The sequence below is a fragment of the Ursus arctos genome, unplaced genomic scaffold (assembly GCF_023065955.2).
Source record: "Ursus arctos isolate Adak ecotype North America unplaced genomic scaffold, UrsArc2.0 scaffold_19, whole genome shotgun sequence".
Taxonomy (NCBI): Eukaryota; Metazoa; Chordata; class Mammalia; order Carnivora; family Ursidae; genus Ursus; species Ursus arctos.
Window position 1 is genome coordinate 23,405,711 of NW_026622863.1, and position 26,143 is coordinate 23,431,853.

The 26,143-nt window shown below is 43.5% G+C and overlaps 1 protein-coding gene across 2 annotated transcripts; it reads left to right on the plus strand.

Annotated features, from left to right (window-relative positions):
• The first annotated feature begins 990 nt into the window (after nucleotides 1-990).
• ZFP90 (ZFP90 zinc finger protein) lies at nucleotides 991-25,211 on the plus strand. Of its 2 annotated transcripts, none has more exons than XM_026495087.4 (5): nucleotides 991-1,169; nucleotides 1,456-1,522; nucleotides 17,557-17,683; nucleotides 18,021-18,116; nucleotides 21,474-25,211. In XM_026495087.4, exons 2-5 carry the CDS (start codon nucleotides 1,490-1,492, stop codon nucleotides 23,120-23,122), a joined length of 1,905 nt encoding a protein of 634 aa, XP_026350872.1. In that variant the 5' UTR covers nucleotides 991-1,169; nucleotides 1,456-1,489; the 3' UTR covers nucleotides 23,123-25,211. The 2 variants fall into 2 exon arrangements, with proteins under 2 accessions (XP_026350872.1, XP_044238400.1); XM_044382465.3 differs by lacking the exon at nucleotides 991-1,169 and adding an exon at nucleotides 3,891-4,868 and having other exon boundaries at nucleotides 1,506-1,522.
• The last annotated feature ends 932 nt before the right edge of the window (nucleotides 25,212-26,143 follow it).

The following is a 26,143-nucleotide window of genomic DNA, read 5'->3' on the forward strand; positions in this document are numbered from 1 at the left end:
GTTGTTTTCCGACGTATCCACTTACTACACAATGAGAATTCAGGCTGCTCTCCTTACACAAGCCTGTTCTCTAATTCCCTTTCCCTTTCTCTGGAAAGCATTGGGAGTAATTTATGTAACCTCCCCCCTTTCCTGGGTGATCTCAGTGTTTGAGAGCTTTTCTGTCTCACATTCATCTTTGGGAGTGGGGGTGGAACACTGCAATTCCCCTCTAAGCGGAGGGCTTGCCATTGTGAGGAATTCTTTTCTTTCCCATTCTAGTTTCCTTATAGAGCCTGCGAAAGAGGGGTGGTGTCGAGGCAACGGTTAATAGCAACAGGGCAAGTTCACCCAACTCCCCTTTTGTAAGACCTAAGAGTGTCTAGCCCCAAATGCTTTGTCTTTCTTTAGAATGTGAAAGAACTAAATCTTCAGCTCAGTCCCAGTTACCAATTGTGGGACAACAAGAAAAGATCCTCTTATTCCCTTGGAGTAATAAGTGACTCAAGTATCTTAGTCGTAGTAGGTGTTGTCTGGGGAAGCAGTGTCCAAACCTTTGGTAGTGACCCGTGGGTGAAAATGGCATAGGAGAGGCAACGGAAATAGCATCTTGTGATGAAGATGCGACGTTGCCCCACTCCCTTCACTGTCCTATTCCTGTAGCTGAAGTCAGGACCTGAAACATATTTTGTTGATATGTTTATGTTTTTATTGTTGGCCTCTTCCACAGCAGTGCACATCCCCGAAAGTAGGGTCTTTCCTTTCCCATCTGCCGCTGAATCCCGCCCCTAGCAACATGCCCCTAGCACAGAAGTGGTGCTTAGTGCCTATTATTGGAATAAATGGACGCACGAGTATTCAAGCCACACTGCGGACCCCACCGCAGCTCCTCGAAGGTGGCGCAGCGACCTTCCAGGCCGCCTCTACGGGACCCACACGCAGGGGCCTCTGGGAAGTGTAGTCAGCCACGGCGCCAGAGTTACGGGACCAAGGCTCCGCGTGCGCAGGCGCACTTCCGGCTCTGCCCTGCCGCTGCGGCCATTGTCCGGCCCCAGTGCGGCTAAGGCCGCTTTGGGCCGTCCGTTCGCCCATCAGAACTGGAGAGGACTGAACCTGCAGCGGGCGCAGGAGGAGTTGGCCCGAGCCCCGGGTGGGCCGGAGGTCACGAAATCCGGAATCCCCAGGAGGCGGTAATTCCGAATGCGCGGGTCGAGGCGGCACCTCCCACGGGTTTGGCTTGTATCCGCCCGGCCGCGCCCACCATCCTGCGGGTGGGACTGGGCGTGGTCAGAGGACGGTGTCCAGGATGCCGAGAGCCTTTAATTTGGGGCCGGAGGAACAGCAGGCCTAGGCGCGATCCGCGCAGCTCCCTAACCCTCTCCCGGAGAAGTGGCTGAGGGGCGGAGGCGGGCCCGGCGCGGCGGGGAGGGGTCGGCGGTTGCAGCCGGGTGAGTGGGCCTTGTCCTCTCTCCCCAGCCCCAGTCTGGGAGCCGGCCGCGGCGAGGCAGGAATGGCCCCGAGGCCTCCGACGGCCGCGCCCCAGGTGAGCAGCGCATACCTCACTACCCCGGGGCATCCCATCCAGCCAGGCCCCCGGGGCGTGTTTAGAGCCGTCATTGTTCTTCCTCTGTGCAACTGCCTTTCCTAGCTTGGTCATCCCCTCAGAGCCTCCCAGCTGTGCGAACGAAACCCAGGATGTTAAGAGCTGGGGGGAGTGGGCATCCCAAAAGGGGGTCCGCACTGTGGGGAGGAGGAGACCAGGGCGGTGCGGTTCTGCGGGAGAGTTAAGAGTGAATGTGTCGGGAAGTGTCACTTTTGAGAGTCCTGAGTGCCAGGCCAATTCCTTGAACTCTGTCAAGGAATGAAGACGGTAGGGTGACAGGGTAGAAAACTACAGAGGAGGAAGTAACTGTTAGGGAAGGAGAGAGCAGCCCCAGCCTCTGACCCAGGGGCCATAAGAGACCCTAGGAGCCGAAGAAGCTTGGTCAGGATTTGCCTTGGAAGAGGCTGGAGATGGGCTTTCTTGGGGCAGCGTGGTGGGCGGGAAGCATACAAAACAGGGAGGACCTGTCCCATAGCTTTTCGTGGTTTTGTTTTGTTTTGTTTTTTGTCTTAACAAAGATATAATAGTGTACACCCCCAGATGTCCATTCTTCAGCGTCGTTAATATGAGGTTGATTTTTTAACTCATTTATTCTTGTGAGAGAGGAGGCATTTTCTAGAAGCATCACAACTCTGAGGTTATGCATTGATTTACATAGAGTATATCGGTGAAAATATAGCAAGGTTCAGATGGTATATTAATCCACACTCTCATTAGAATTAAGGAAAACTCACACACTTTCGTTGCTAAGTGTGTGAGACTATCAGAATCAGTCCAGGGGCGCCTCCCTGGCACAGTTGGTTGAGCATGTGACTCTTGAACTTGGGGTTGAGTGTTGGAGCCCCACCTTGGGTATAGAGATTACTTAAAAGTAAAATCTAAAAAAAACAAACAAACAAAACCAGATATAAATACTGACTAGTAATGTCGTAGAAAAGCAGTTTACCATAAATTAGGGGCACCTGGGTGGCTCAGGTGGTTAAGCTTGGGACATTTGATTTCGGCTCAGGTCGTGATCTCAGGGTCTTGAGGTCTGGCTACGTGCTCAGTGGGGAGACTGCTTGAGATTCTCCTCCTTTCCCTCTGCCCCTCCCCCCCACTCCCGTTTGCATGCATGCTCTCTCTTTCTCTCTAAAATAAATAAATCTTTTTTAAAAAGTTTATAGTAAATTAAACATATAATGCCTTTATATCTTTTACTTTTTGTATGTTTTTGTTTTATAAGGGTGAGTAAAACAAGTAACAATACTAGAACAAGATAGTTGTTTGGTTTGACATGTGCCAGAGCAAATTACTGGTCATCAGTGTGGTTCCATATAAAGTGCTTCCTCAGCAGGGTGTGAGAATTAGGATCGCTTAATACACTTACCATCTCATGGGGGTGATGATCCTTTCTGTAGGGGTTGCTTTTTTTTTTTTTTTTTTTAAGATTTTATTTATTTATTTGACAGAGCACAAGCAGGGGAGCGCAGGGAGAGAGAGAAGCAGGCTCCCTGCTGAGTAGGGAGCCTGATGCGGGGCTCGATCCTAGGACCCTGGGATCATGACCTGAGCCGAAGGCAGATGCTTAACTGACTGAGCCACCCAGGCACCCCAGGGGTTGCCTTTTTAATGGTGAAAGTAGATTTGTGTTCTGGGCAGTGAATGTCAGGGACTGCCTTCACCTACACTTTGAAAGCTTTGTTGCCCAAGTACTCTAGTTCAGTTATATTCTCTCGGAATGGCCTGACAGTCCCCTTGGGTTACCTAACCCAGGCTGCAGGTAATGACCCTGGAGGAAGGACGGAACAACTGAATCTACAAAGGGGGTTTTTTTGGCAGAAATTTACCTTTGTCAGAGGTTCCTTTTCTCTGAGCTTGGCCCTCCAGGGAATGCAAGAGATGAGTAATTGAGTCATGTGACTGCTATCCTCGAGGTTAACTGAGTGGGAGAAGCCTCCTGAAGAAGTGTATGGCACAGGAAATGTAGTGTCAGGTGTTGTTTCTGAGGTCCAGAGGCTGCTAGGCTGCTGTGCGTACAGAGAGGGGAGAGGAAATTCTGCCTGTGAGAAAGAGTCAGTGGAGATGTCACTTTTGAATGGGAGGAGAGGCCAGCAAGTGAAAATGAAGGGGGTGGAGATTGAGCTGATGGACTTTGTGGGTCAGGGACGTTGGGAGGCAAGAAGATGAGGGGCATGTTCATGAAACCGTTCTCCTGTGTGACAGTGGGTGTGGGCTGCAGGCAGTGGGTAGATGAGAATAGAAGGGAGTTTGGACGTTTTTCTTTGTGGCCCTGGTAACCCATTCATTCATTTATCTATTCATTCAGCCGATAGCCATTGAACCCCTGTGATGTGCTAAGACACTTTCCTAAGCGATTGCGAAACATAAGTGAACAACATTTATAATGATCTTTGTTTTTGTGGGGCTTCCGTACTAGAAGGAGGAGACAGAAAAATGCAGTAAGTAACTTTTATAATATACTAGAAGCTGACAGTATCAGAGGGGGAAGAAGGTAGAGAAAAGTAAGGGGGATTGAGTGGGGAAGAGGGTGGCTTGTGGTAAGGGTACACCTTAAATAGCGTAGTCAAGGTAAGCCTTATTCTTACTGAGATGGGGACATCTGGACAGACTGGAAGGAGGCAAGGGAGTTAGTGACCCACAGGTCTGGAGTAGAGTGCTCTCGGCAGCAGGATGTGTGTGTCTGGTGTGTTCAGGGAGCCGCAAGTGGTTGGTGTAGCTTGAGTCACTGTTGAGCAGGAAACTAAGATGATTACCTCTTAGTTTTCAAGAATGCTGTGAATGATGAAATGTAGGAGCAAGAGTTTGAAAGTTGGAGCTCCCATGAAGAGGTGTTTGGGGGCTGGGACCTTCTTCTAGCGTTTGGCTAACAAATACCTGAAGTGGCTCCAAAATGGAGGGGAACAGGAGCAGAGGGGGGATACCCCGAAAATCCTTAGGATCTATAGGATCATTAGTAGCTGTACCTATGTAAACATTATGTATCTTTTTCTTCATTATATGCGCTGCATTTTTCGCTTGGAATAAAAAAAAAAGGTGAAACCACCAGAGCAGTAAGAAATGGGGAAAGTTTTATAAGAAAATGTTGCATATGGAGACCAGGTTTACCTTGAAGGGGAGGAAGTAGAGAGGGACCAGGACCTGGTCTCCGTTGACTCCAGATCCCAAGAGCTCTGTGGTTAGGCCATCAGGATGAACAGGCTCATCCAAAGCCGGCTCAGGTCATCCCGACTCAAACAAGATGCTTCTGGACCCCCAGGGGCAGCCAAGCCACTTGCTGAACCAGGTCAGTATGTTTGCAGTCAGGAACGTTTGAGCTCCCTGTGTCCAGAGGTCCCCTTTCTTCGCCTCCTCCTGAGCTGGCTGGAGTTGGGCTTTAAGCCTTAGCCCAGACACTCTTTCCTCTGGGAAAGGTCAGGTGCCCCTCTTGTGCATTCCCACAACATCTGGGCACAGCAGTCATAGTACTGTTTTTATGTCATACGGAGTTGTGTGTTTCCCCATCCGTCTCCATACTAAGCTTTCAGCTAGCTCCTTTAGGGCAGGGCCGTTTGTCTGCTTTCATTCCTTTCTCCAGAGTACACACTCTGTAAGTGGGTGTCACAGTAGCAAACACTCATAACCATTTAATCCCAAGCAGTAATTTTGTACTTTCTGCATTTTCTACTAACATAGCAAAAACTAGTTTTCCAGTTACAGTGACCCGAATTTTCTGATGAAATAATTGTGTGAAACAGTATAACTTTCACTGAACACTTCTAAGAAATTTTGTCCTTTTAAAAATTTTTATTTTTAATTTTTTAAAAGATTGTATTTATTTATTTGAGAGACGGAGTGTGAGAAAGAGTGAGAGAGCACAAGCAGGGTGGACGGCAGAGGGAGAGGGAGAAGCAGGCCCGCCATTGAACAGGAAGCCCCACATGGACTCAATCTCAGGACCCTGAGCTTATGACCTGAGCTGAAGGCAGATGCTTGAATGATTGAGCCACCCAGCCACCCCTTTTTCTTTTCTTTTTAAAGATTTTATTTATTTAGAGAGAGATTGCAAGTGGGGGAGGGGCAGAGGGAGAGCGACTGTCAAGGGGACTTCACGCTGAGAGCAGAGCCTGACGTGGGGCTGGATCTCACAACCTTGAGATTGTGACCTGAGCTGAAATCAAGAGTCGGACACTTAACTGATTGAGCCACCCAGGTTCTCCAAGAAATTTTGTCTTTAAGACAATGTTAAGACAGGTCAAAACCTGTTCTTCTAAGACCTATTTAAAAAAAATATATGATTGTTTTCCTTTCTTTCCTATGTCTTATACTACATTTATTAAAATATATCTTATCAGGAGTACTTGGGTGGGTCATTTGATTAAGCATCTGACTCTTGATTTTGGCTCCGGTCATGATCTCAGGGTCATGAGATAGAGCCCCATGCACTGGGCTCTGCGTTAACGTGAAGTCCGCTTGAGATTCTCTCTCTCTCTCTGTCTCTCTCTCTCCCTCTCTCCCTCTCTCTCCCCCCCTCTGCCCCTCCTCCTGCTGTCTCTCTCTCTCAAATAAATAAAATCTTAAAAAATATATATATATCTTATCAAAGCATGTGAACGTATGTATAATATAGATTTTTTTAATAGAAAAAAGTCATTTGTGATCCCTCTTTAGCACCTCTGTATTTGTTGTGATGAATTTTCTTCTTTTCTCCCTATGCATATTTTTCCCTTAAACATTTTAAATTCCATATAAGTTTTATATGGATTTTTCTTTTGTTTTTTTTTAAAAACACTTTTTTTTTTTTTAAAGATTTTATTCAGGTCTCCTGGGTGGCTCAGTTGTTGAGCGTCTGCCTCAGCTGGGGTCGTGATCCCAGGATCCGGGGATCGAGCCCCATGTGGGGCTCCCTGCTCAGCAGGAGCCTGCTTCTCCCTCTCCCCCTGCTGTGTTCCCTTTCTCACTGTCTCTCTGTCAAATAAATGAATAAAATCTTAAAACAAAAAAGATTTTATTCATTTATTTGAGACAGAGCATGAGCAGGGGGGAGAGACAGAGGGAAAAGGAGAAGCAGACTCCCCACTGAGCTGGGAGCCCAACTCAGGGCTCAATCCCAGGACTCAGAGATCATGACCTGAGCCGAAGGCAGACGCTTAACCAACTGAGCCACCCAGGTGCCCCTAAGAAACACCTTTAATGGCTGTTTTATATTGCTTTGCATGAACATACCAAAATTTATTTAACCATTTCTCATAGGACATTAGGTTGTTTCTAAAATATTTATGATTACAAATAATACTGGGATAAAATTCTCGGTTACAGTTGATAAATTTTTTTTTGAAAAATACAATTTAAAAAAATTTGTATCTGCCTTCTTCAGTGAAATAGCCCTTAGAGTGAGAAAAGAAGATCTTTCAGTGGTTTGGTGGTGTGTTTATCCTCAAGTTGTAGAAACATTCATATTGCTTTTCATCTCTTTCTGCCTTTTGAAAGAATTTATCTAGAAAACATTTAGATCTAGGATTTTTATCAAGAGGATGATTGGGAACAGTTTAAGTAAACTGTTTTTTGCGTCAAGATTGGTGATTTAAAGTATAAAAATTACCCATGTCATTAAGATTTTTCACACTTCTTAACACCTGCTCTGTATTTTACTGATTTTGTTTATTCCCTTTAAAGTCATTTGTTTTGTTTTGTTTTTTTTGTTTTTTTTTTTTTAAGATTTTATTTTAAGTAATCTCTACAAGCTCCAGCTCAGAACCCCAAGATCAGGAGCTGCACACTGCACTGACTGGGCCAGCCAGGCGCCCCAGTTGTTTCTTTTATATACTAGCTGTGCCAAAGGTTTTTCTGTTTGGCTGGTATTTAAGAGAAGCCAGCTTTTGAATTCGGCTCTTAACACCACCATTTTTCTGTTTTCCCCTGCTCTTTATTTTCCAAAAATTTAATTCACTTAATTTTTTTTTTTTAATCAGAATGACTTCTTGTTTTCCTTCAGTAAGAATGACCTAGAATGGGTGCAGGTGGCTCAGTTGGTTAAGTGTCTGCCTTTAGCTCAAGTCAGGAACCCAGGGTCCTGGGATTGAGCCCCTCATCGCGCTACCTGCTTCTGTGGGAGCCTGCTTCTCCCTCTCCCTCTGCCTGCTGCTCTCCCTGCTTGTGCTCCGTCTCTGTCAAATAAATAAAATCTTAAAAAAAAAAAAAAAAAAAAAAAGAATGACCCAGACTCTGTATTCATTCACTCAGCAGACATTTTTGGAATACCTTCTCTGTGCCAGGCAGTGGTTCTTAACTAGGGTCATACTTCGTAAGTAGTCAGGGGACGGTACTTGTTTCCTTTGGGACGTCAGTAGGGCTTCAGTGAGGAATCAGTGAGAGCGTGCACATAAATGACCGAGCTCAGTGCCCAGCCTGTGGTGAGTGTTCACTGGATGTTAGCTGTTGCTCTTTTATGAATCACCTGAGAAGTTTTTAAAAGTTGTTTGTCAGGGCCTTCTAAGCATGCATGGCAAGTTTTCTAAGTTGCTCCGATGATTCTGGACAATTCCAACATGCTTGGTTTTGGAGATACTGAAATGAAAAAGAGTTTGAGAAAATGTTGAGGGAAAAAAACATGAATAAAAAGCTACAGTTCTAGGGGCGTCTGGGTGGCTCAACTGCCTTTGGTTGAGCAACTGCCTTTTGCTCAGGTCATGATCTCATGGGGAGCCTGCTTCTCCCTCTCACTCTGCCTGCAGCTCCCCCTGCTTGTGCTCTCTCTCTCTGTGCGTCAAATAAAATCTTAAAAAAAAAAAAAAAAAAAAAAGCTACAGTTCTAGGAGCACCTGGCTGGCTCAGTTGGTAGAACATGCAAGTCTTGATTTTAGTCATGAGTTCAAGCCCAGGTTGGGGGTAAGAGTACTTAAAAACAAAACAAAACAAAACAGAAAAACAACACTAAACATCTACTGTTCTGAAATGGAGATGTGGACCAAATGCTGAGGGGGAGACAGGGAGATGAGGGATCTGGAAAAGCTTCAGAAGAAGCTTCAGACCATTGAAGTGGTTCTAGAAAGGTGAGTAGGAATTTTTCCCACAGACCTGAGGGAAGAATGTACATAGTGGTCAGATAAGATGTACAAAGACAAAGAGCCTTGAAAGAGGATGATGTAATAAGGGCAAGGAGTCCATGGGGTAGAAGCCTAGGGTGTATGGCAGGAGGCAAAACTGGAGAGAAAGATGTAAGCCTGTATCACTATAAACTTCCCTTTAGAACCGCTTTTGCTGTATCCCAAAGATTTTGGACTGTGGTGTTTTCATTTGTCTCCATGTATTTTTTTAATTTCCTCTTTGATTTCTTGGTTGACCCATTCACTGTTCAGTAGCATGTTATTTAACCTCCACATGTTTGTGTTTCTTCCAGATTTTTTCTTGTGGTTGATTTCTAGTTTCATAGCATTGTGGTTGAAAAAGATGCATGGTATGCCTTCATTCTTCTTTAATTTCTTCAGACTTGTTTTGTGGCCTAACATATGACCTATTCTGAAGAATGTTTCATATGCACTTGAAAAGAATGTGTATTCTGCTGTTTTAGGATGGAATGTTCTGAATGTATCTGTTAGATCCATCTGGTCCAATGTGTTATTCAAAGCCACTGTTTCCTAGTAGATTTTCTGTTTGGATGATCTATCCATTGATGTAAGTGGAGTGTTAAAGTCCTCTACTATTATGTATTACTCTTGATTATTTCCTTTATGTTTTTTATGAGCTGCTATTTGTTTTTGGGTGCTCCCATGTTGGGTGTGTGAATATTTACAATTGTTGTAGCTTCTTGTTGAATTATCTCCTTTATGATTATATAGTGTCCATCTTTGTCTCTTGTTACAGTCTTTGTTTTGTTTTTCATTTTTTAAAAAGATTTTTATTTATTCGACACACAGAGAGAGTGCGCACAAGCAGGGGGAATGGCAGAGGCAGAGGGAGCACACTCCCTGCTGAGCAGGGAGCTGGATCCCAGGCCCCAGGGATCAGGACCTGAGCCGAAGGCGGACGCTTAATCGACTGAGCCATCCAGGCGCCCCCTACAGTCTTCGTTTTAAAGTCTGTTTTGTCCAATATAAGTAATGCTACCCCAGCTTTCTTTTCACTTCCATTTGCCTGATAAATGCTTTCCTATCCTTCCACTTTAAGTTTGCATGTCTTTACGTCTGGAATGAGTCTCTAGGAGGCAGCATAAAGATCGATCTTGCTTTTTTTCTCTACTTTTATCACCCTGTGTCTTTTGACTGGAACGTTTTGTCCATTTACATTCAAAGTAGTTAATGATAGGTATGTACTTACTGCTATTTTGTTACTTGTTTTATGGTTGCTTTTGTAGTTCTTTTCTGTTCCTTCCTTCTCTTACTCTCTTCTTTCATAGTTTGCTTGCTTTCTTTAGTGATATACTTGGATTCCTTTCCCTCTCTTTTTTTGGCATATCTGTTACTGGTTTTTGATATGTAGTTCCCATTAGGTTTGTATATAGAATCTGACGCATATAGCAGTTTGTGTTGATAGTCTTCAGAGTTTGAACCCATCCTTTATTCCTCTCCCCCCACATTTTGTGTATATGGTGTCATACTTTATATCCTTTTATTTTGTGACTCTCTTGACTGATTTTTTTTTACACATGTACTAATTTTTTTTGCATACTGCCAGACTTGTGGCACTGCTTTGGATGAACTCCGGCCAAGGGTATATTGGAGGGGGCAGGTCTGCAGGAGAACTCGAGGGTTGGGCAGACGATGCCAGTCAGTTCCCTGCTGGTCTGCTGTGGGAGGGGCCTGCAGCCTCCTGGGAAAACTCCTACTCGGGCTGGGATATAGGGTGAGTCCACGGAAGAGCACTGGGGCAGGGTGTACTGTCCGCAAGCTAGGTGGAGTGTTCACACTGCAGTGGTTACCACAGGTGTCCATGTATTCAGGGTGAGGAGTGGGGGAGGGAAATGGCACCTGCCCGCTCTTTTGTTCTTGGAGAAGTCTCCCAAAGATCCCTGCCCCTCCAGCACACGCTCTGAGATTAGTAAATAAATCTCCTACCTCTATATCCCAGGTGTTTTTCAAACTGCTCCTTCTATGGTGTTATGTCCCTGGGGCTATTTGTTGTGCTGTCTCTTTAACGGCAGGAACTCAGTTTCCTGTCTCCCTGTCTGGCTCTTCTAGAGCTGAACCCACTGATTTTTTTTAAAGTTGCATGGGGCGCCTGGGTGGCTCAGTCTGTTGGGCGTCTGCCTTCTGCTCAGGTCTCAGGGTCCTGGGATTGGGCCCTGTGGCAGGCTCCCTGCTCAGTGGGTAGTCTTCTTCTCCATATCCCCTTGCCCCTCCCCCCGATCATGCTCTGTCTCTTGCTCTACTCGCGGGCACTCTCTCTCTCTTTCTCTCTCTCCCTCAAATAAATAAAATCATTAAAAAAACTTTATTAAAGTTCCATGTGTTAAGCTCCACTTATTGTAGGAACTTTCAAAGTTAGGCTCCTCTGATTTTTTCAAAGCTGAATGTTACAGGGATTCATCTTCTCAGTGCAGGTCCCATGTGCCTGGGGTGCCTGGTGTGGGGGTCTGCTTCTCTTCAGTCTCTGCGCCCACGTTGTTCCTCCCTCCTGCATACAGCCCCACAGATCCGTCTTCACCAGTTTTCACCCTTGCTACTCTCTCCATTGTGGCCTCTTCTCTACATTTCACTGTGGAGGGTCTGTTCTGCCAGGCTTCAGGTCATTTCCTGGGTTACTTGCACTGATGTGGGTGCTATCTAGGTGTATCCACAGGATGAGGTGGAGATCTAGGAAAGTGTAGAGCAACACTGTCCAAAAAAATATAAACTACATATATAATTTAAAATTTTCTAGTAGCACAATGTAGAAATAAATAGGTGAAATTAATTTTAGTAATACATATTATTTAACCCAGTGTAACTGAAATATTTCTGCACCACTATTTTAAAATTATTAATGAGCTATTTTATTTATTTCTTTATTTTGGTGTTAAGTCTTTGAAATCCAGGTGTATTTTACACTTGCCACACATCCCAATTTGAATTAGCCACATACAAGTGCTCAGTAGTGATGTTTCTGGTGGCTACCATATTAGCATGGATCTAGAAAGTTTTTGCTTGGCTTAATGGTAACATTGTTGGGAGGATTTGAGCAGGATTTGAGAGATGAAGGGGAGGGACTATATGTAGGAGATTTTTTTGAGGCTCTTGGTGATTCCAGGGCATAAAGGAAAAATGAAGAGGCAAGGATGAGGTCCAGGTTTCCAGGCAGGATGCTATGGATGATAATGCCCTTAGCCTAAGTAGGGCATCTGTGTGTGTATGTGTGTGTGTGTGTGTGTGTGTGTGTAAAAGCTAACAGTCATAGTGTCTTCTCTCCGTATTCAGTCATTAGATACCCCCTTAACCCAGTTTACCAAGCTATTATTGGTCTGGTATCAGAGCACGGAGTACTTGAGTCAAAACCCCACACTGTGTCTTAGCAAATGTAATGTGTTCTAATTGGGCAAACTAACTTTGGTCTTAGAGGGAGTAGTTTGTATACATGTGGTTGTTTTTACTTACTAGCTACCATTCTCTGGTTTTCAGCTTGCAAAGTTTCTAAGTTACAAAGTTTCCTGAGCTAGAATTGGAGCAGATTTCTCTGCCAGAGTTGGCACATGTGAGAGTTGGAGGGGCTCTCTCTTTATATTTGCAAGTGTTGTTCTTCAGAGCTGGAAGTGCCCTTTGACCCTTCTGGTCTTAAAACTCCTGGTTTTCAGTTCAGGAAACCCAGATACAGATGTTAGAGATGAGAAGATTGGGCCAGGAGGTCTGTGATTCACCCAAGGGATATTGTATGTTATTAGTGTGCCGCTTTTTACGGGCCCAGGAAATTGAGTCTTTTCAGCTTAGTATATGCTGTTTCTAGTTCTTTGGACCTTTTATGTCAACATGACGAAGGCGAAATACTTGATACTTCATGATAACCTTGTTAATTTTTAAAAGGGGTTGATAATGAGGTCCAGTTGTACCTGGAAGGTGGGTGAATGCTGTCTAGTTGAGCTCACTCAGAGTGGCTCACTCACACCAGGGGTCTCAGTACATTTTACCTATTTAATCTTACAAGATCTTGATTGTCGTTTATGTACCCAACTGGTTCTGACTTCTGGAGATTCAAAGGTGCCTGAGACAAGGTCTTGACCCTTTGAGAGCGCAGTGAATCCTAGGTAACAGACACTATAACGTAGTGTCTGTGAGCATGCCTGAGAGGGGCCTAGGGAGGAGCGTCTTGGGAGGTGGGAGGCACTTGGCTCAGACCTGGGGTTGGGAGAGAGCCCCAGAGAAGAGAACTTTACAGAGTTTTGGTGAAAGAATAAATGTTACCTAGGGCAGAGGAGGGAGGACAAGCATTTTTACAGAGGCAAAAGAGTGTTTAGTTTCAAGTTGTAACTCTTCTGCAGGCTGAATTATGGTGTCGGAGGGAGGGAGAAGCCAGAGCTGAGGCTGTGGAAGTAAGGTGCGGACCAGGTGATGAAGGACTCTGAAGGTCGCACGGAGGAATCTAATTTTTAATCTCAAGAAAAACATTTATTGGGTGCCTGGGTGGCTCAGTCCGTTAAGCGTCTGCCTTCAGCTCAGGTCATGATCCCGGGGTCCTGGGATCGAGTCCCGATCCGGGGTCCTGGGATCGAGTCCCGATCCGGGCTCCCTGCTCAGTGGAGAGTCTGCATCTCCCTCTGCCTCTCCCCCTGCTCATGCTCGCTTTCACGCTCCCTCTCTCTGTCTCTCTCTCATGTGCATGCTAAAAATAAATAGAAAGTCTTTTTAAAAAGCCATTTATTGGGGCGCCTGGGTGGCTCAGTCGTTCAGCATCTGCCTTTGGCTCAGGGCGTGATCCCGGTGTTATGGGATCGAGCCCCACATCAGGCTCCTCCGCTATGAGCCTGCTTCTTCCTCTCCCAGTCCCCCTGCTTGTGTTCCCTCTCTTGCTGGCTATCTCTCTCTGTGTCAAATAAATAAATAAAATCTTTTAAAAATAAATAAATAATTTTAAAAATCCATTTATTAGATATTTCTGGAACACCTGCTATGTGCCAGGCCCGTTCTAGGCAATGGAAAGTCAGACATGAAAATAGATAATAGTCCGCCTCTCCAGGAGTTTACATTGTGCTCTGCTATACATTCTGTAAACAAATGAAATACATGTCAGATGGTAAGCACTATGAAAAGGAGAGGAAACCAGAGTGACAGGGCAGGGTGGGGGTGCTGTTTTAGGCAGGGTGGTCAGAGAAGTTTGCTCCGATGAGGTGACATTTGAACAAAGAGCTGGAGCACGTGAGTGGGAACCACGTGCACATCTGCAGGAAGAGGCTTCCAGGTCAAGGGAACAGTCAAAGCAAAGGCTCCAGAGCAGAAACATGCTTAGTGTGTCCAGGAATCTGAAGGAGACAGGGTAAGCGAAGGGGGGAGAGCAGTGGGTCAGGGATGAGGCTCAAGATGACGCCAAGGAGATAGCGGGGGTGGGAGGGCAGGCGGGGGGGGGGGCGTGTAGGCCACTGTAAGGACTTTGGCTTTTACTTGGAGTGAATTGAGATCCTGTTGGAGATTTTTAAGCAAAGGAACAACTTGATCTGACTATGGAAGATAGACCTGGGAGCAGGGCAGGAGTGGAAAAGGAGAGAGACAAGTTAGGAGGCTGCAGCAGTGGTCCAGGTAAGAGGTGATGGTGTCCTGGTTTGCATGATCAGAGGTTTGCTGACTTATAGTGGGTAGAAAAGAGAGTCTGTGGGACCAAGAGTAGAACAGAAGCCAGTAGTTGTCCTGTTGAGGCAAGAAATGACATTTGTTGAACTTGGACTAGACATTTGTTTACTGGTCAGCACATTCTTTACCATGAGTGCAGTCTGTTTGGGGAAGCAGAAGAAAATCAGTAGGCTGTGTATTAGATATGGGGAAACCAGGGGTGCCTTGCTGGCTCAGTGAGAAGAGCATATGACTCTTGATCTCAGGGTCATGAGTTTGAGCCCCACGTTAGGAGTAGAGATTACTTAATTAATTAAAAACATAATAGGGGCGCCTGGCTGGCTCAGTAGGAGGAGTATGTGACTCTTGATCTCAGGTTTGTGAGTTCAAGCCCCACGTTGGGTGTAGAGATTATTTAAATAAATAAATATTTTTAAATAATAATAATAATAAATAGATAAGGGGGACCAGTTAGGCAAAGGAATTCAGGTTGGCTGACAACCAAAGGGGCTGTATGTTTACAGGACAGAGTAGGCAATGGGGAGAAAGTGTTACTTCTTACAACCTGACTTAAAATGCCTGCATCGATCCAACCCCTTTTTCCCTGTTGGCCAGGCCCATCCGAAGCCCAGCCTCTCTTTGCAGGGTTGGTAATCCCTGGATTGAATTCCCACTTTCTTCTCCCATTCAAATGGTATTTACGCCTTCAGGCCCAGCACATAGCCTGCCTTAAGCTTCTCTCCCTTCCCTCATTTTCCTTCCTCTGAAGGCCTGTGGTACCTCGCTTTACTATGGATCATCTCATATTGTGCTGTAATGAATAAGACATTTTAAAATAAACTGGAACCTACTCAAGGACTGCAGTGTTTTTCATTTGCATTTTTCTTTCTGCTGCAGTGTGTCTGGTAAAGCCAGGCACCTAGTAAATATCTAGTGTCATCTGACCTGGCACAGTCAGATCCCCGATCTCTGTCTGAAAAATCTCCCATGTTCCAGCACTTCCTTGTTCCTGCAGGGACACAGCCACAGTGCTGAGCATGAATAGGATACAGAGGAGCCAGTGTTGTGTGTGGATGTGGTCATGTTCCTCACTCAGGAGGAGAAGGGGCCACTCCTGTCTTCTCTAAAATTCAAATCTCTGTCAGGAAACCAGTGTTCGGTGTGAATCACACACTTGCTGGACACTGGTGTTTTCAAGTTAAAGGAAAGTGTAGTCTCTGTCCTCATAATGCTCATCATCTAACTAGGAAAACAAGTATGAAATAGATAATTAGATTTATTTGGATAATCATAGGTGTACAAAATGGCTTAAAGCACATAATACAGGGATTGACCCTCCAGTGGGGGATCAGAAGATTTCACTGAAGATCTGTTAACCAACACCTGAAGTATGAAATGGAATTAGCAACGGAAAGACCGGTGGGAAGGTGGGAAGAGAATGACACCCTCCAGGAAATTGAAGTAACTCCAGTTGAGCTATAGCTAAGCCCACAGGGAGAAGGACACAAAATAAGGCTGATACTTCCATGTAACCTTCCCTCACTGCTCCAGTGAACTGAGCTCTGCTTTCAGTGTCTTTTCATACTAATTGTCTTTACCATATTTTATGGTGTACATTTTTGAGATTGAAATCTGACCAGGACCAAAGGAAATATTTTCGGTAGGGCATGGTGACAGGTGTTTCATAGCTTAACAAGGCCTAGTAAGATAAGACAAAAATCAGCCCATGAGCATCAGAACTGATGGAGAGGCTCGGGGGATCTTAGCCAGCCTAGGTTCAGTGGGCTGGTGAGGAAAAAGTGATTGGAGGGGTAAGAAGCAGGAAAAGACCTGGACCTCGCAATTCCAATTCTGACTAGCTATGGTTACACAAAGGAGTTATTGCAGTAATGTTTGTAGGAGCAAAATACTGAAAATAATCCAATTGTCTACTAACAGGGACTGGTCTATTTATTCATTCACCAAGCATTTTTTTTTTTTTTTAAGATTTTATTTGAGAGAGAGAGACAGCAGTAGAGCTTGAGCGGGTTGGAGGGGCAGAGGGAGAGGGAGCTTGACACGGGGCTCGATCCCAGGATCCCAGGATCATGACATGAGCTGAAGGCAGCCGCTTAACCGACTGAGCCCCCCCAGGCTCAGCCAAGCCCCCTCACCAAGCATTTTTTAAGTATCCACTCTGTGCTGGGCATATAACTGATCAAGATAGATAAAGTCCCCGTTCTCGTGGAGCTCATGGTGGTGGGGTGGGGGTGGGGGACAGAGAAGTTAAGCTAATCTCAGATTATTGTTAGAAGTACAGATGTCCTTTTTACCTGGATGTGTTTGATTCCTGGGTTCAAGTGGCAGGGATTTGGGCAGTGAGAGATACCTGTGCTTGGCGGAATATTAACGTGGTAATGTGATGGAGAATAAATTGGAGGGAGGTGCTAAGACAACTTTCCTGAGGGGGTGTGCTTGACATGAGACCTGGATAACTAGAAACTAGTTTTCAGCATGTGGAGATCCTAGAGGAAGAGGGAGTAACAAGTATAAAGGTCCCAGGGTAGGAACAAGCCAGATGTATTCAGCAAGGGCAGCCTGGCTAGAGTCCAGTAGGTGGTGGGGATGTCTGAATCTTATCCTTAGTACAATGGAGTGCTGTTGGTTTTAGGCAATGAATCTGTTATGATACAGCTGTCTGTGGAGTACTGTGAAGCAATTCAAAGGATAAGGTGAAATTATTTGTACCCCTCTGGGAAGATTTCCAATAGTTAAATGCAAAAAGCAAGTTGTAGAGCAATATGTAAGGTATTTCACAAAACAAGACTCTGTGTATGTGTGAATGAAACATGGAGTAGGGACTCTTGCATGTATGTACCAAACTGTTAACAGTATTTATTTCTAGGGAACACAGTGGGATTGGTGAAGGGGGTGAAGGAGGACTATTGTTTTTACTCCGCACTATATTTGGATTTTCTAACAAAGGAAGTGCATGAGCAGTGAGGAATTAATTGGTGATTGTGTGACAAGGCTTGGCTTTCCAGGAAAACACAATAGCTAAGTAGGGATACGGGATTGCAGAACATATTGCCCCTCATGACTTTCCTGTCTGCCATACTGGATTCTTTGCAAAATGATGTAAGCAACTAGTATATTTAACCCAACATTGCCCCCTCAGGGTATCAAATGTGCATCACTGTTTCTGATGAGCCTACAGTATGTTCCCAGTATTGCCATGGGAACGTTTGTGATGTTGATCCCTAGTTGAACAGGAATGTGATCCTACAGGAATCAGTGACATTCAAAGATGTGGCTGTGGACTTCACCCAGGAAGAATGGCACCACGTGGACCCTGCTCAGAGGCGCTTGTACAGGGATGTGATGCTGGAGAACTATAGCCACCTGGTTTCTCTTGGTAAGGACCAAGTCAGTGTCTTGCCTCCTGGCAGGTTTTTCCTTTCTCAGGTGCTAAGGTTATGGGGCTCATAGGTCAGGTGGCCGTGAGCAGGGTGTTCACAGTTAGACCTTGTTCTTCTCTTTGGGACTCAGCTTTACTGTTTTCTGAGCCTGCTCTTTAGGTAAAGTTCTTTCTTTTGCAGAACTGGAAACAGGTCATTTGATTGCATGACTCCTCAAGTTGCCCCTTTTTTTCCTTCAGAGTTCCTGAAGATCAAGGACTAGTACTGACTTGTAGGAAGGGTCTTTGTCCACTTGCACAAACAACCAAATCTTGTGTATTTACCCATGAGCAGGATATCAAGTTTCCAAGCCAGAGGTGATCTTCAAATTGGAGCAAGGAGAAGAGCCATGGATATCAGAGGGAGAAATCCAAAGACCTTTCTGTCCAGGTAAACGAGGGGGAGTCAGGCATGCGGGAATCAGTGCAGACAGTGGCGCACCTGGGGTGGGGGGGTGGGCTGGGGAGCACCTTCATATTGGTGCCTTGGTTGCTTCTAGACTTGCAGAGGAGGCTGAGCCATCTCCTGGGTTACTCCTCTGTTTCCCTTCTCCAATAGGGTGTTCCTGCTGCTGGCAGGTCTTAGAGGAATATGTACCCCTTTGTCCTACACTGAATACCATTTTTCCCTACACTGTGATCCTATTGCTGGATTTTCTCCTCTGGTGTCCTCAATCTCCCATCATGATTAGCAGTCCCTTTTCTTACTCATTCAGACATTAATTGAACTCCCCCGTATCTTCTTGTTTTGTCTTGCTGCTTTTATGGTTGGTGGCCCCAGACTTGTGGGAAGTACTCATGGCTTTGATTCTTTGTCTTTTCATAACTTGCCTTCAGACTTCTTTTCCTGACCACACTCGTACAACACCTCTTTGGGGAGGAGTACCATCTTCCTTCCATTCTGTTTTCATGCCAGTTTGCTTCATTGCCTCTCCATGGTTCCTGGAGTATCATCCTCTCCTGGTCTCCTGGCTTACTAAGTACTTCTTGGCTTTAGGTCTTTGGCTTTGCTTGGTTTTCCCCCTAAGCGAATCTGCCTAAGGAGTCTGCTCTTCAGTTTCCTCCCCTTTCTTTCTGTATTACCACCATACAAGGGTGGTAGTTACAGCTCTTTATTCTATGCTTTGGACTCAGAAATCATCCTTACTTGTACCCTGGTCACTTTTTTTCCTTCTCACAGGACCCCTCCTTGTGGAAGTCCCATGCAGTTAAATACCTAAAATCCAAATTAATCATCTTTCATCCCCAGCCAGTGCATTTTGCTGCCTTGCCCCTGACCCGTTTCTCCCCTTGCCCATTAGAAACCACTGGATCTCTAATCCCTCAGTTCAAACACCCCAGTCAGTTTAGACTTTTTCTTGCAATTCAGGTTATTTTCCTCCTAAACTAGGCCCCACGTGGAGATTACTGTAATTCCCAGTTGAAATTGCTCACTGTCTTTTTATAACCCATATTGGATTTTTAAAATCATAGCTTTTTTGAGATATAATTTACATACCATAAAATTCGCCTTTCTAAACTGTACAATTTAGTGGTTTTTCAGGTATTTTCTGAGTTGTGCAACCATCACCAGTACCTAACTACAGAACGTTTCAACACCCAAAAAGAAACCCCATACCCAGTAGCAGTCACACTCCATTCCCAGCTACCCCTACACCCATTAATCTTTTTATCTCAATGGATTACCATTTCTGGATATTTTATGTAAATGGAATCATATAATATGTAGCCTTTTGTGACTGGCTTCTTTCACTTAGCATAATATTTTCAGGGTTCGTTCATGTTGTAGCATGTATTAGTACCTCCTTATTTTTTATTGTTGAGTTATACTCCATTGTATGGACATAGCACATTTTGTTTATTTACTCATCACTTGGTGGAGTATATTGGATTTTAATGTTTTATCTTCATAAACCACCTACCTCTGACAAAACTTTGCTGTTACTCCCTGTACCTTATTATAGGAAACAAAAACTCCTGCTTGATTTAAAGGTCCTCTATCATATCTTCCAATATTCTCTTTCTGTTCTCACTAAAACAAATTCCACTTGGGTTGAACTTCTTTTTAATGCTTTCTGTAAGTAGTGTACACTTTCCCTAATTAGATAATACTTTCTACCTATTCAGAGCTATCTATTCCTTAAGTTCAAGGTGTCTATTCAATCCATGAACATAATATGTTTTTATATTTTTTTTTCTTCCTTCCCTGATTTAAATATATATACCATCTGATGGTTTAAAAATATACCATCTGATGGTTTTCCTTTTTTATCAAAAGACTGAGTCTTATTTCCAAGACTTCAGGGTCTTGGAGAAGGAGTCTATTATATATCTATGTATTCTGTCTGTGTTATAGAGCACATAGAAAGCAGGAATTACTTGATTGTTTTTGAATGTGATTCATTCATTCATATCAACAAACATTTCTTGACTATCCCTCTGAGAAGTATTCTAAAAGAAATACAAAGTGTTTTCTGTCATTGGGAAATTAGAATTGAGTCTTGTTCCAGGGTAAGGAATTTTGAGGTTTAGAGTTCTTTGGTTGTTGGGTTTTTTTTTGTTGTTGTTGTTGGTTTTTTTCTCTCCTGACATTTTATTATGTATATTTTCAAATGTATGGAAAGTTGAAAAAACTACACAGTGAACACCATATACCTACCACCAAGATTCTATAGCTGTTAAAATTTTATTATGTTTGCTTTATCACATATTTTTCATCTGTCCCATCTATCAATCTTTTTTTAAAAATCTGTCTTACTTTTTGATGTATTTCCAACTAAGTTGCCAACACAAGTACATTTCACCCCTACGTACTTCAGCATACATATCATTAACCAGAGTTCCATATTTATGGGTTTTTTTTCAAGAAAAATGTGCATACAGTAAGATATACAGCTCTTCTAAATACTATCCAGCTGATTTTCACAAATGCATTCACCCATCTAAACTAAGTTGATTTCAGTATGGAACATTTCCATCACCCCAGAGCCCTCCTTCCCCTTAGTTTTTAAAAGTTACCATTTTTAGAACTTAGAGACTAATTAATTGTCTGCTATTAGTATTCTGAGGTTAAATATGGGTTTAGAGATCAATTTATTAGGCTGAGTAAAATCCTTTTTGGTCAAGAGAGGTGTTTAGTGTAGAACCAGAACTCAAATAGGCTAAAGCCTTAGCCCTAATTGTAAAGGCAATGATGATTTGCCTCCTGAAATACTACTTTATCTCAGCTTTTAAAGTATAGCCATTGGTCTCCAAGTATGTCAAAGAATGATTTCAGTTACGTCAGTGGCTGTGGATTTTCTCTGTAGGATTTGAAGATTTGGAAACTTAGAGGCGACTTGAAAGAAATTGTGAAATAGCTGTAGTAGGAAGATAGATTTTGGGATGATTTGTAAAATGGACAGGAAGCGTGGAGAGCAGATAGGATCTTGCAAGACAGACCATGATTTTATTCCATTTGTGTCTGTGCCTAACATTCTCAGGCTCACTTATTCCCTTACTTCCTAACTGGCCCTCCTGGATGGGCTGCTTCATTCTAGACTTGTCATACACTCTGGCTCTGCAGTCTGCACTGTTACTTCTCTTCACTCTTCCTTTCCTTCATTTTGGGTCTTCTCTCCAAACTACAGGACCCATTTCAAAACAGAATCACATATAGTTTATATTTCTTTCATTTCCTTGTTCCTACTGTAGCAGTTTGTTTCAACAGGAGGGAATAGGGGACTTTTGCACTTTGGGTTTTTTTCAGACTGGAAGACCAGGCCTGAAGCCAAATCATCACATCTGCAACAGAGCATATCTGCAGGATCCCGTAGCACAGATGGCCTTTCACATGCCACATTGGAAAGCACTTGGGATGTTAGTAGCCAGTTAGAGAGGCACCAGGAAAACTGGAAAAGATACCTGGGGCCAGATGCATCCAACCAGAAGAAAATAATCACAGCAGAGGAAAATTTTCAGCAAAATAAATTTGGTGAACACTCTAGATTGAACACAGTCCTGGTAACACAACTGAACATTCCTTCAAGGCCTAGTGAATGTGATACACTTGGAAGCAATTTGGGACATAATTCAGATATGATTAATCAGAATAATATCCTTGCAAAGAAGAAACCTTATAAATGTGACAAATGTAGAAAAGCCTTTATTCATAGATCATCACTTACTAAACATGAGAAAACTCATAAAGGAGAGGGAGCTTTCCCCAATGGTACAGATCAGGGAATTTATCCTGGAAAGAAACACCATGAATGTACTGACTGCGGGAAAACCTTCCTCTGGAAGACACAACTTACTGAGCATCAGAGAATTCACACTGGGGAGAAGCCCTTTGAATGTAATGTGTGTGGGAAGGCCTTCAGGCATAGCTCATCCCTTGGTCAGCATGAGAATGCCCACACAGGAGAGAAACCTTACCAGTGCAGTCTCTGTGGGAAAGCCTTCCAGCGCAGTTCCTCCCTTGTTCAACACCAGAGAATTCACACTGGCGAGAAACCCTATCGATGCAATTTATGTGGGAGATCTTTTAGGCATGGCACATCCCTCACTCAGCATGAGGTCACACATAGTGGAGAGAAACCCTTCCAGTGTAAGGAATGTGGGAAAGCCTTTAGTCGATGTTCTTCCCTTGTCCAGCATGAAAGGACTCATACAGGAGAGAAACCTTTTGAATGTAGCATTTGTGGGAGGGCTTTTGGTCAGAGTCCATCCCTTTATAAACATATGAGGATTCATAAGAGAGGCAAACCTTACCAAAGCAATAACTACAGCATAGATTTCAAGCACAGCTCATCTCTTACTCAAGATGAAAGCACTGTCACTGAAGTGAAGTCCTATCATTGTAATGACTGTGGGCAAGACTTCAGTCACATTACTGACTTTACTGATCATCAGAGGATCCATACCGGACAGAACCCCTATGAATGTGAGCAGAACTTTAGTCAGCAACCTATTTCTCATCCCGGAGAGAAACCCTATCAGTGTAATGTATGTGGAAAAGCTTTCAAAAGGAGTACAAGCTTCATAGAGCATCACAGAATTCATACTGGAGAAAAACCCTATGAATGTAATGAATGTGGAGAAGCCTTCAGTCGACGCTCATCACTTACTCAGCATGAGAGAACCCACACTGGAGAGAAACCCTATGAATGTATTGACTGTGGGAAAGCCTTCAGTCAAAGTTCATCCCTCATTCAGCATGAGAGAACTCATACTGGAGAAAAACCCTATGAATGTAATGAATGTGGGCGAGCCTTTCGAAAGAAAACCAATTTGCATGATCATCAGAGAATTCATACTGGAGAAAAACCCTATGCTTGTAAGGAATGTGGGAAAAACTTCAGTAGAAGTTCAGCCCTAACTAAACACCAGAGAATTCATGCACGAAATAAACTGTAGAAGCCCTGAAATTAAGGAATGTACAGAAAACTTTAGCTAAAATATTGTTCTTATTCAGTATCAGAGGATTCTTACTAGAGAGGAAGCTTGAGAATGTAATGGTACGTGTGTGTGAGTGAGTGAGAGAGAGAGAGAAGCTCTGTGCTAGTAGATAATTTTTTTTTAAAATAAAGAGAAGCCACATTCTCAAATTTAATTACAGACTTTTGTAAAAACAACTACAAACATCATATATAACCAGTTGGAAATGATATGCCTATGTATTGGACTTTATAAAGCTTTTGAATATGTGTATGCGGGAGATCATCAGATTTGAACAGTTTGACTTGTAACTCTGTGTTTACAGCCTTTTTTAATAAAACTCCTGCAGTAATGACCAAAACTTTTAAAATTGCCTGACAACTACATTCAACCACAGCTTTTACATTAAATTCACCATGGAAACCAATTCCACCTCCTAGAATCCACCACTCAAAGAAAGATCAGCTGGTCCAACCACTTCATTGTACAGATGAAGAAACCAAAAGCCAAAGATGTGAAGTGGTTTGCACAGTGTGATACAGCTTATAATGGCAAAGCTGGGTGAAGAAAGCAGGTCTCCTGGATCTTTGGCCCTGTGGTCTAGCCACTGAAAAGGTACTTTGGAATTCAGAGGGCTTTAAAGTAAATTTTAAAATAAATCAAATGCACAAACTAATGAGCACTCGAGTTGGATACTCTGGGAATTCATAAAAGCATAAGAGGCGACAATACAGAGGCAGATTTGTCATAGACTTATTCAAAACAATTTGTTAACACCAAAACATTAACAAAAACTTGAATAGTTCAACTGCTGGTGACTTCTTTCCTTTTCCAAGTGTAATATTTATACTTTCAACTAACATATGTCAGTTTCATAGACATGTTAAAGTCTTCTTATTGTGCTTTTTATGACACTCCCATGAGAAGTCACTGCCCTAAGCTTCCTATATTAGATCAATGGGAAAACAGCAAAAAATTAAAGAGGAAAAATTTTCCCTGTTAATTTTATTGTGGAGAAGTATAAATGTAATTACCCATTGTCATAAAATCTGCCTTTAAATCAGTTTAGAGAACCATGTAATGACCCATTTTGTGTGCCAAGGAAATACTTCATCATAAAAAAATTTAACTTTTTTAGTTATATGCTTCTCTTCCATCAGTAAAGCATGAGATAAGCATCAGTAGCTCACTCCAGTCCCTAATGTTCTCTCATGCCTCCCACGGGCTATCCTAAAGGAACCCCAAAAGTGCCAGCAGTGGAGATAAATTTAGAAGCAACTGCGGACCTTGACCCCTTTCACACAAGAGCCTCTCCTCTCTTAAAATAAGTAAATTTTCCCACCCTGATGAATCATGGAGAGGAATGATATGGGTGATGTTGATGGTACACCTTTCCTACTGCCACCTTTGCATGCCAAGTAGCAGGATCCATTATCCTTCTGTCATCCTGGACAACAGGAGGTAGCTCCCAAATATTCTTCATAATTCTTTGCAGGAAAAATGTGCATGGGGGCTGAAATGTGTGCTGTCTAGCCCAGTGAGTCCATCACAAGTGGAACAAGATGGGAATCTGCCCTTCCAAGACTTTAAGCATTCAAAAATACCTTGTTTGTGATGTTCCATACTTAGCACAGACACACTGCCAAACCATGTGTTGTCTGATACATAGTTTGACAATGGGTAATTCTATAAAGACCCCCACACACACACACTGAGTGGCTATCATGCTTATCAGGAACTTACTTGCTGCTGATTATTTGGGGATCCCCATAGTGGACTATTTTCAAGAATGACATAAATTGGAACCAGTTGAGTGCTATCTTACTTTAATGGAAGTTTGTAAAGACTTAGTTCCAGAAGACTTAACCAATCTCTGAATCTCAGCACATCTACTTCGACAGAGAAGGAACCCAGAATGTCTGTGGTATGTGTGGTTGATTGAGCAGAGGATTCTCTAGTTCCAGCAACCAGGCACCATGCACTTATGAACGCCCAGCTTTCTAGGCCACATGAAATGCATCCTTGTAACATCATTGTATTATTTCAATAAATAGTCTTCTTAGTTGAATGGGAGTCAGTTTGTCTTTTTCAGTTTTCACAACTTGGCTAAGATTAAAGTATGGTGCATCCAGGAGGAGGGATTAACTGCTAAACTCATCACGGTCAGGTGAGTTAATAATAGCTACCGTTTATTCAATGCTTACTACTAGAAAGAAATCGTGCGAGGATATTTCATAGATATCATTTCATTTAATCCTTACAATTCCTTGTTCTAGGTCTCATGGTAGCTCTTGTCTCTGCCCATCTTTTTTCTCCCTCTTTTTCTTGTAACATTTTTGCTGTACTAACCACAGGAACATAAGTCAACATCACTGGAGCTTAGTTGTAGTTCTAGGGGCAAGCATGTGACATAGTTGAGCCAGAGTCCTTTGCCAGAAAATGTTCAAAATAGATTTGGCAGGGACACTTAAATTTTGTGTTGCTAGGCTGGAAAGGTGAAGGCCTAGAACTGCCTAGAGCCCAGTTCCTTACCAGAGAAGGGAGGTTTGTTATAGGAGGGGATGCAGCTGACATGACGATATTCTCATTGCTAATCCTGAGGTCCTTGGACCTGGCTCAGTTTCTGAAACCCTTACTGGGATTCAGCGGGCTCCCCACTGTCAGTGCAATTTACCCCTCTTTGATTAACTGAATTTGTCAGATTTCTGTTGTTTGCATTAAAGAAACCTAATACAAGTATCCCTGTTTTCTAATGGGGGTAGGGTGGCCAGAGAAGTAAAGTAATTCCCTTGAGGTAGTATTTCACATGGCAGATTCAGGCTTTGTACCTAGGACTGTCTGGCTACAAAGGCATAGCTTTTTACCTCTAACTCTGTTGTCTCCAGAGCCATGTTTATGTTAAAGGAGCGGCGTATAAGGCAGTATTGTTTTGGGAGGAGTGGGTGAAGAGATATAGTGATAGCTTAGGTTGGAGACCAAGCAAAGACAAAATGGTAAAGG

What these genes read in the sequence shown, in the direction of transcription:
- ZFP90 (XM_044382465.3), top strand. Translation starts at nt 4,824, where the DNA reads ATGCTTCTGGACCCCCAGGGGCAGCCAAGCCACTTGCTGAACCAG. An exon ending in CAAGCCACTTGCTGAACCAG is followed by an intron (nt 4,869 to 17,556) that starts GTCAGTATGTTT and finishes GTGATCCTACAG; the next exon opens with GAATCAGTGACATTCAAAGA. An exon ending in CCAAAGACCTTTCTGTCCAG is followed by an intron (nt 18,117 to 21,473) that starts GTAAACGAGGGG and finishes GGTTTTTTTCAG; the next exon opens with ACTGGAAGACCAGGCCTGAA.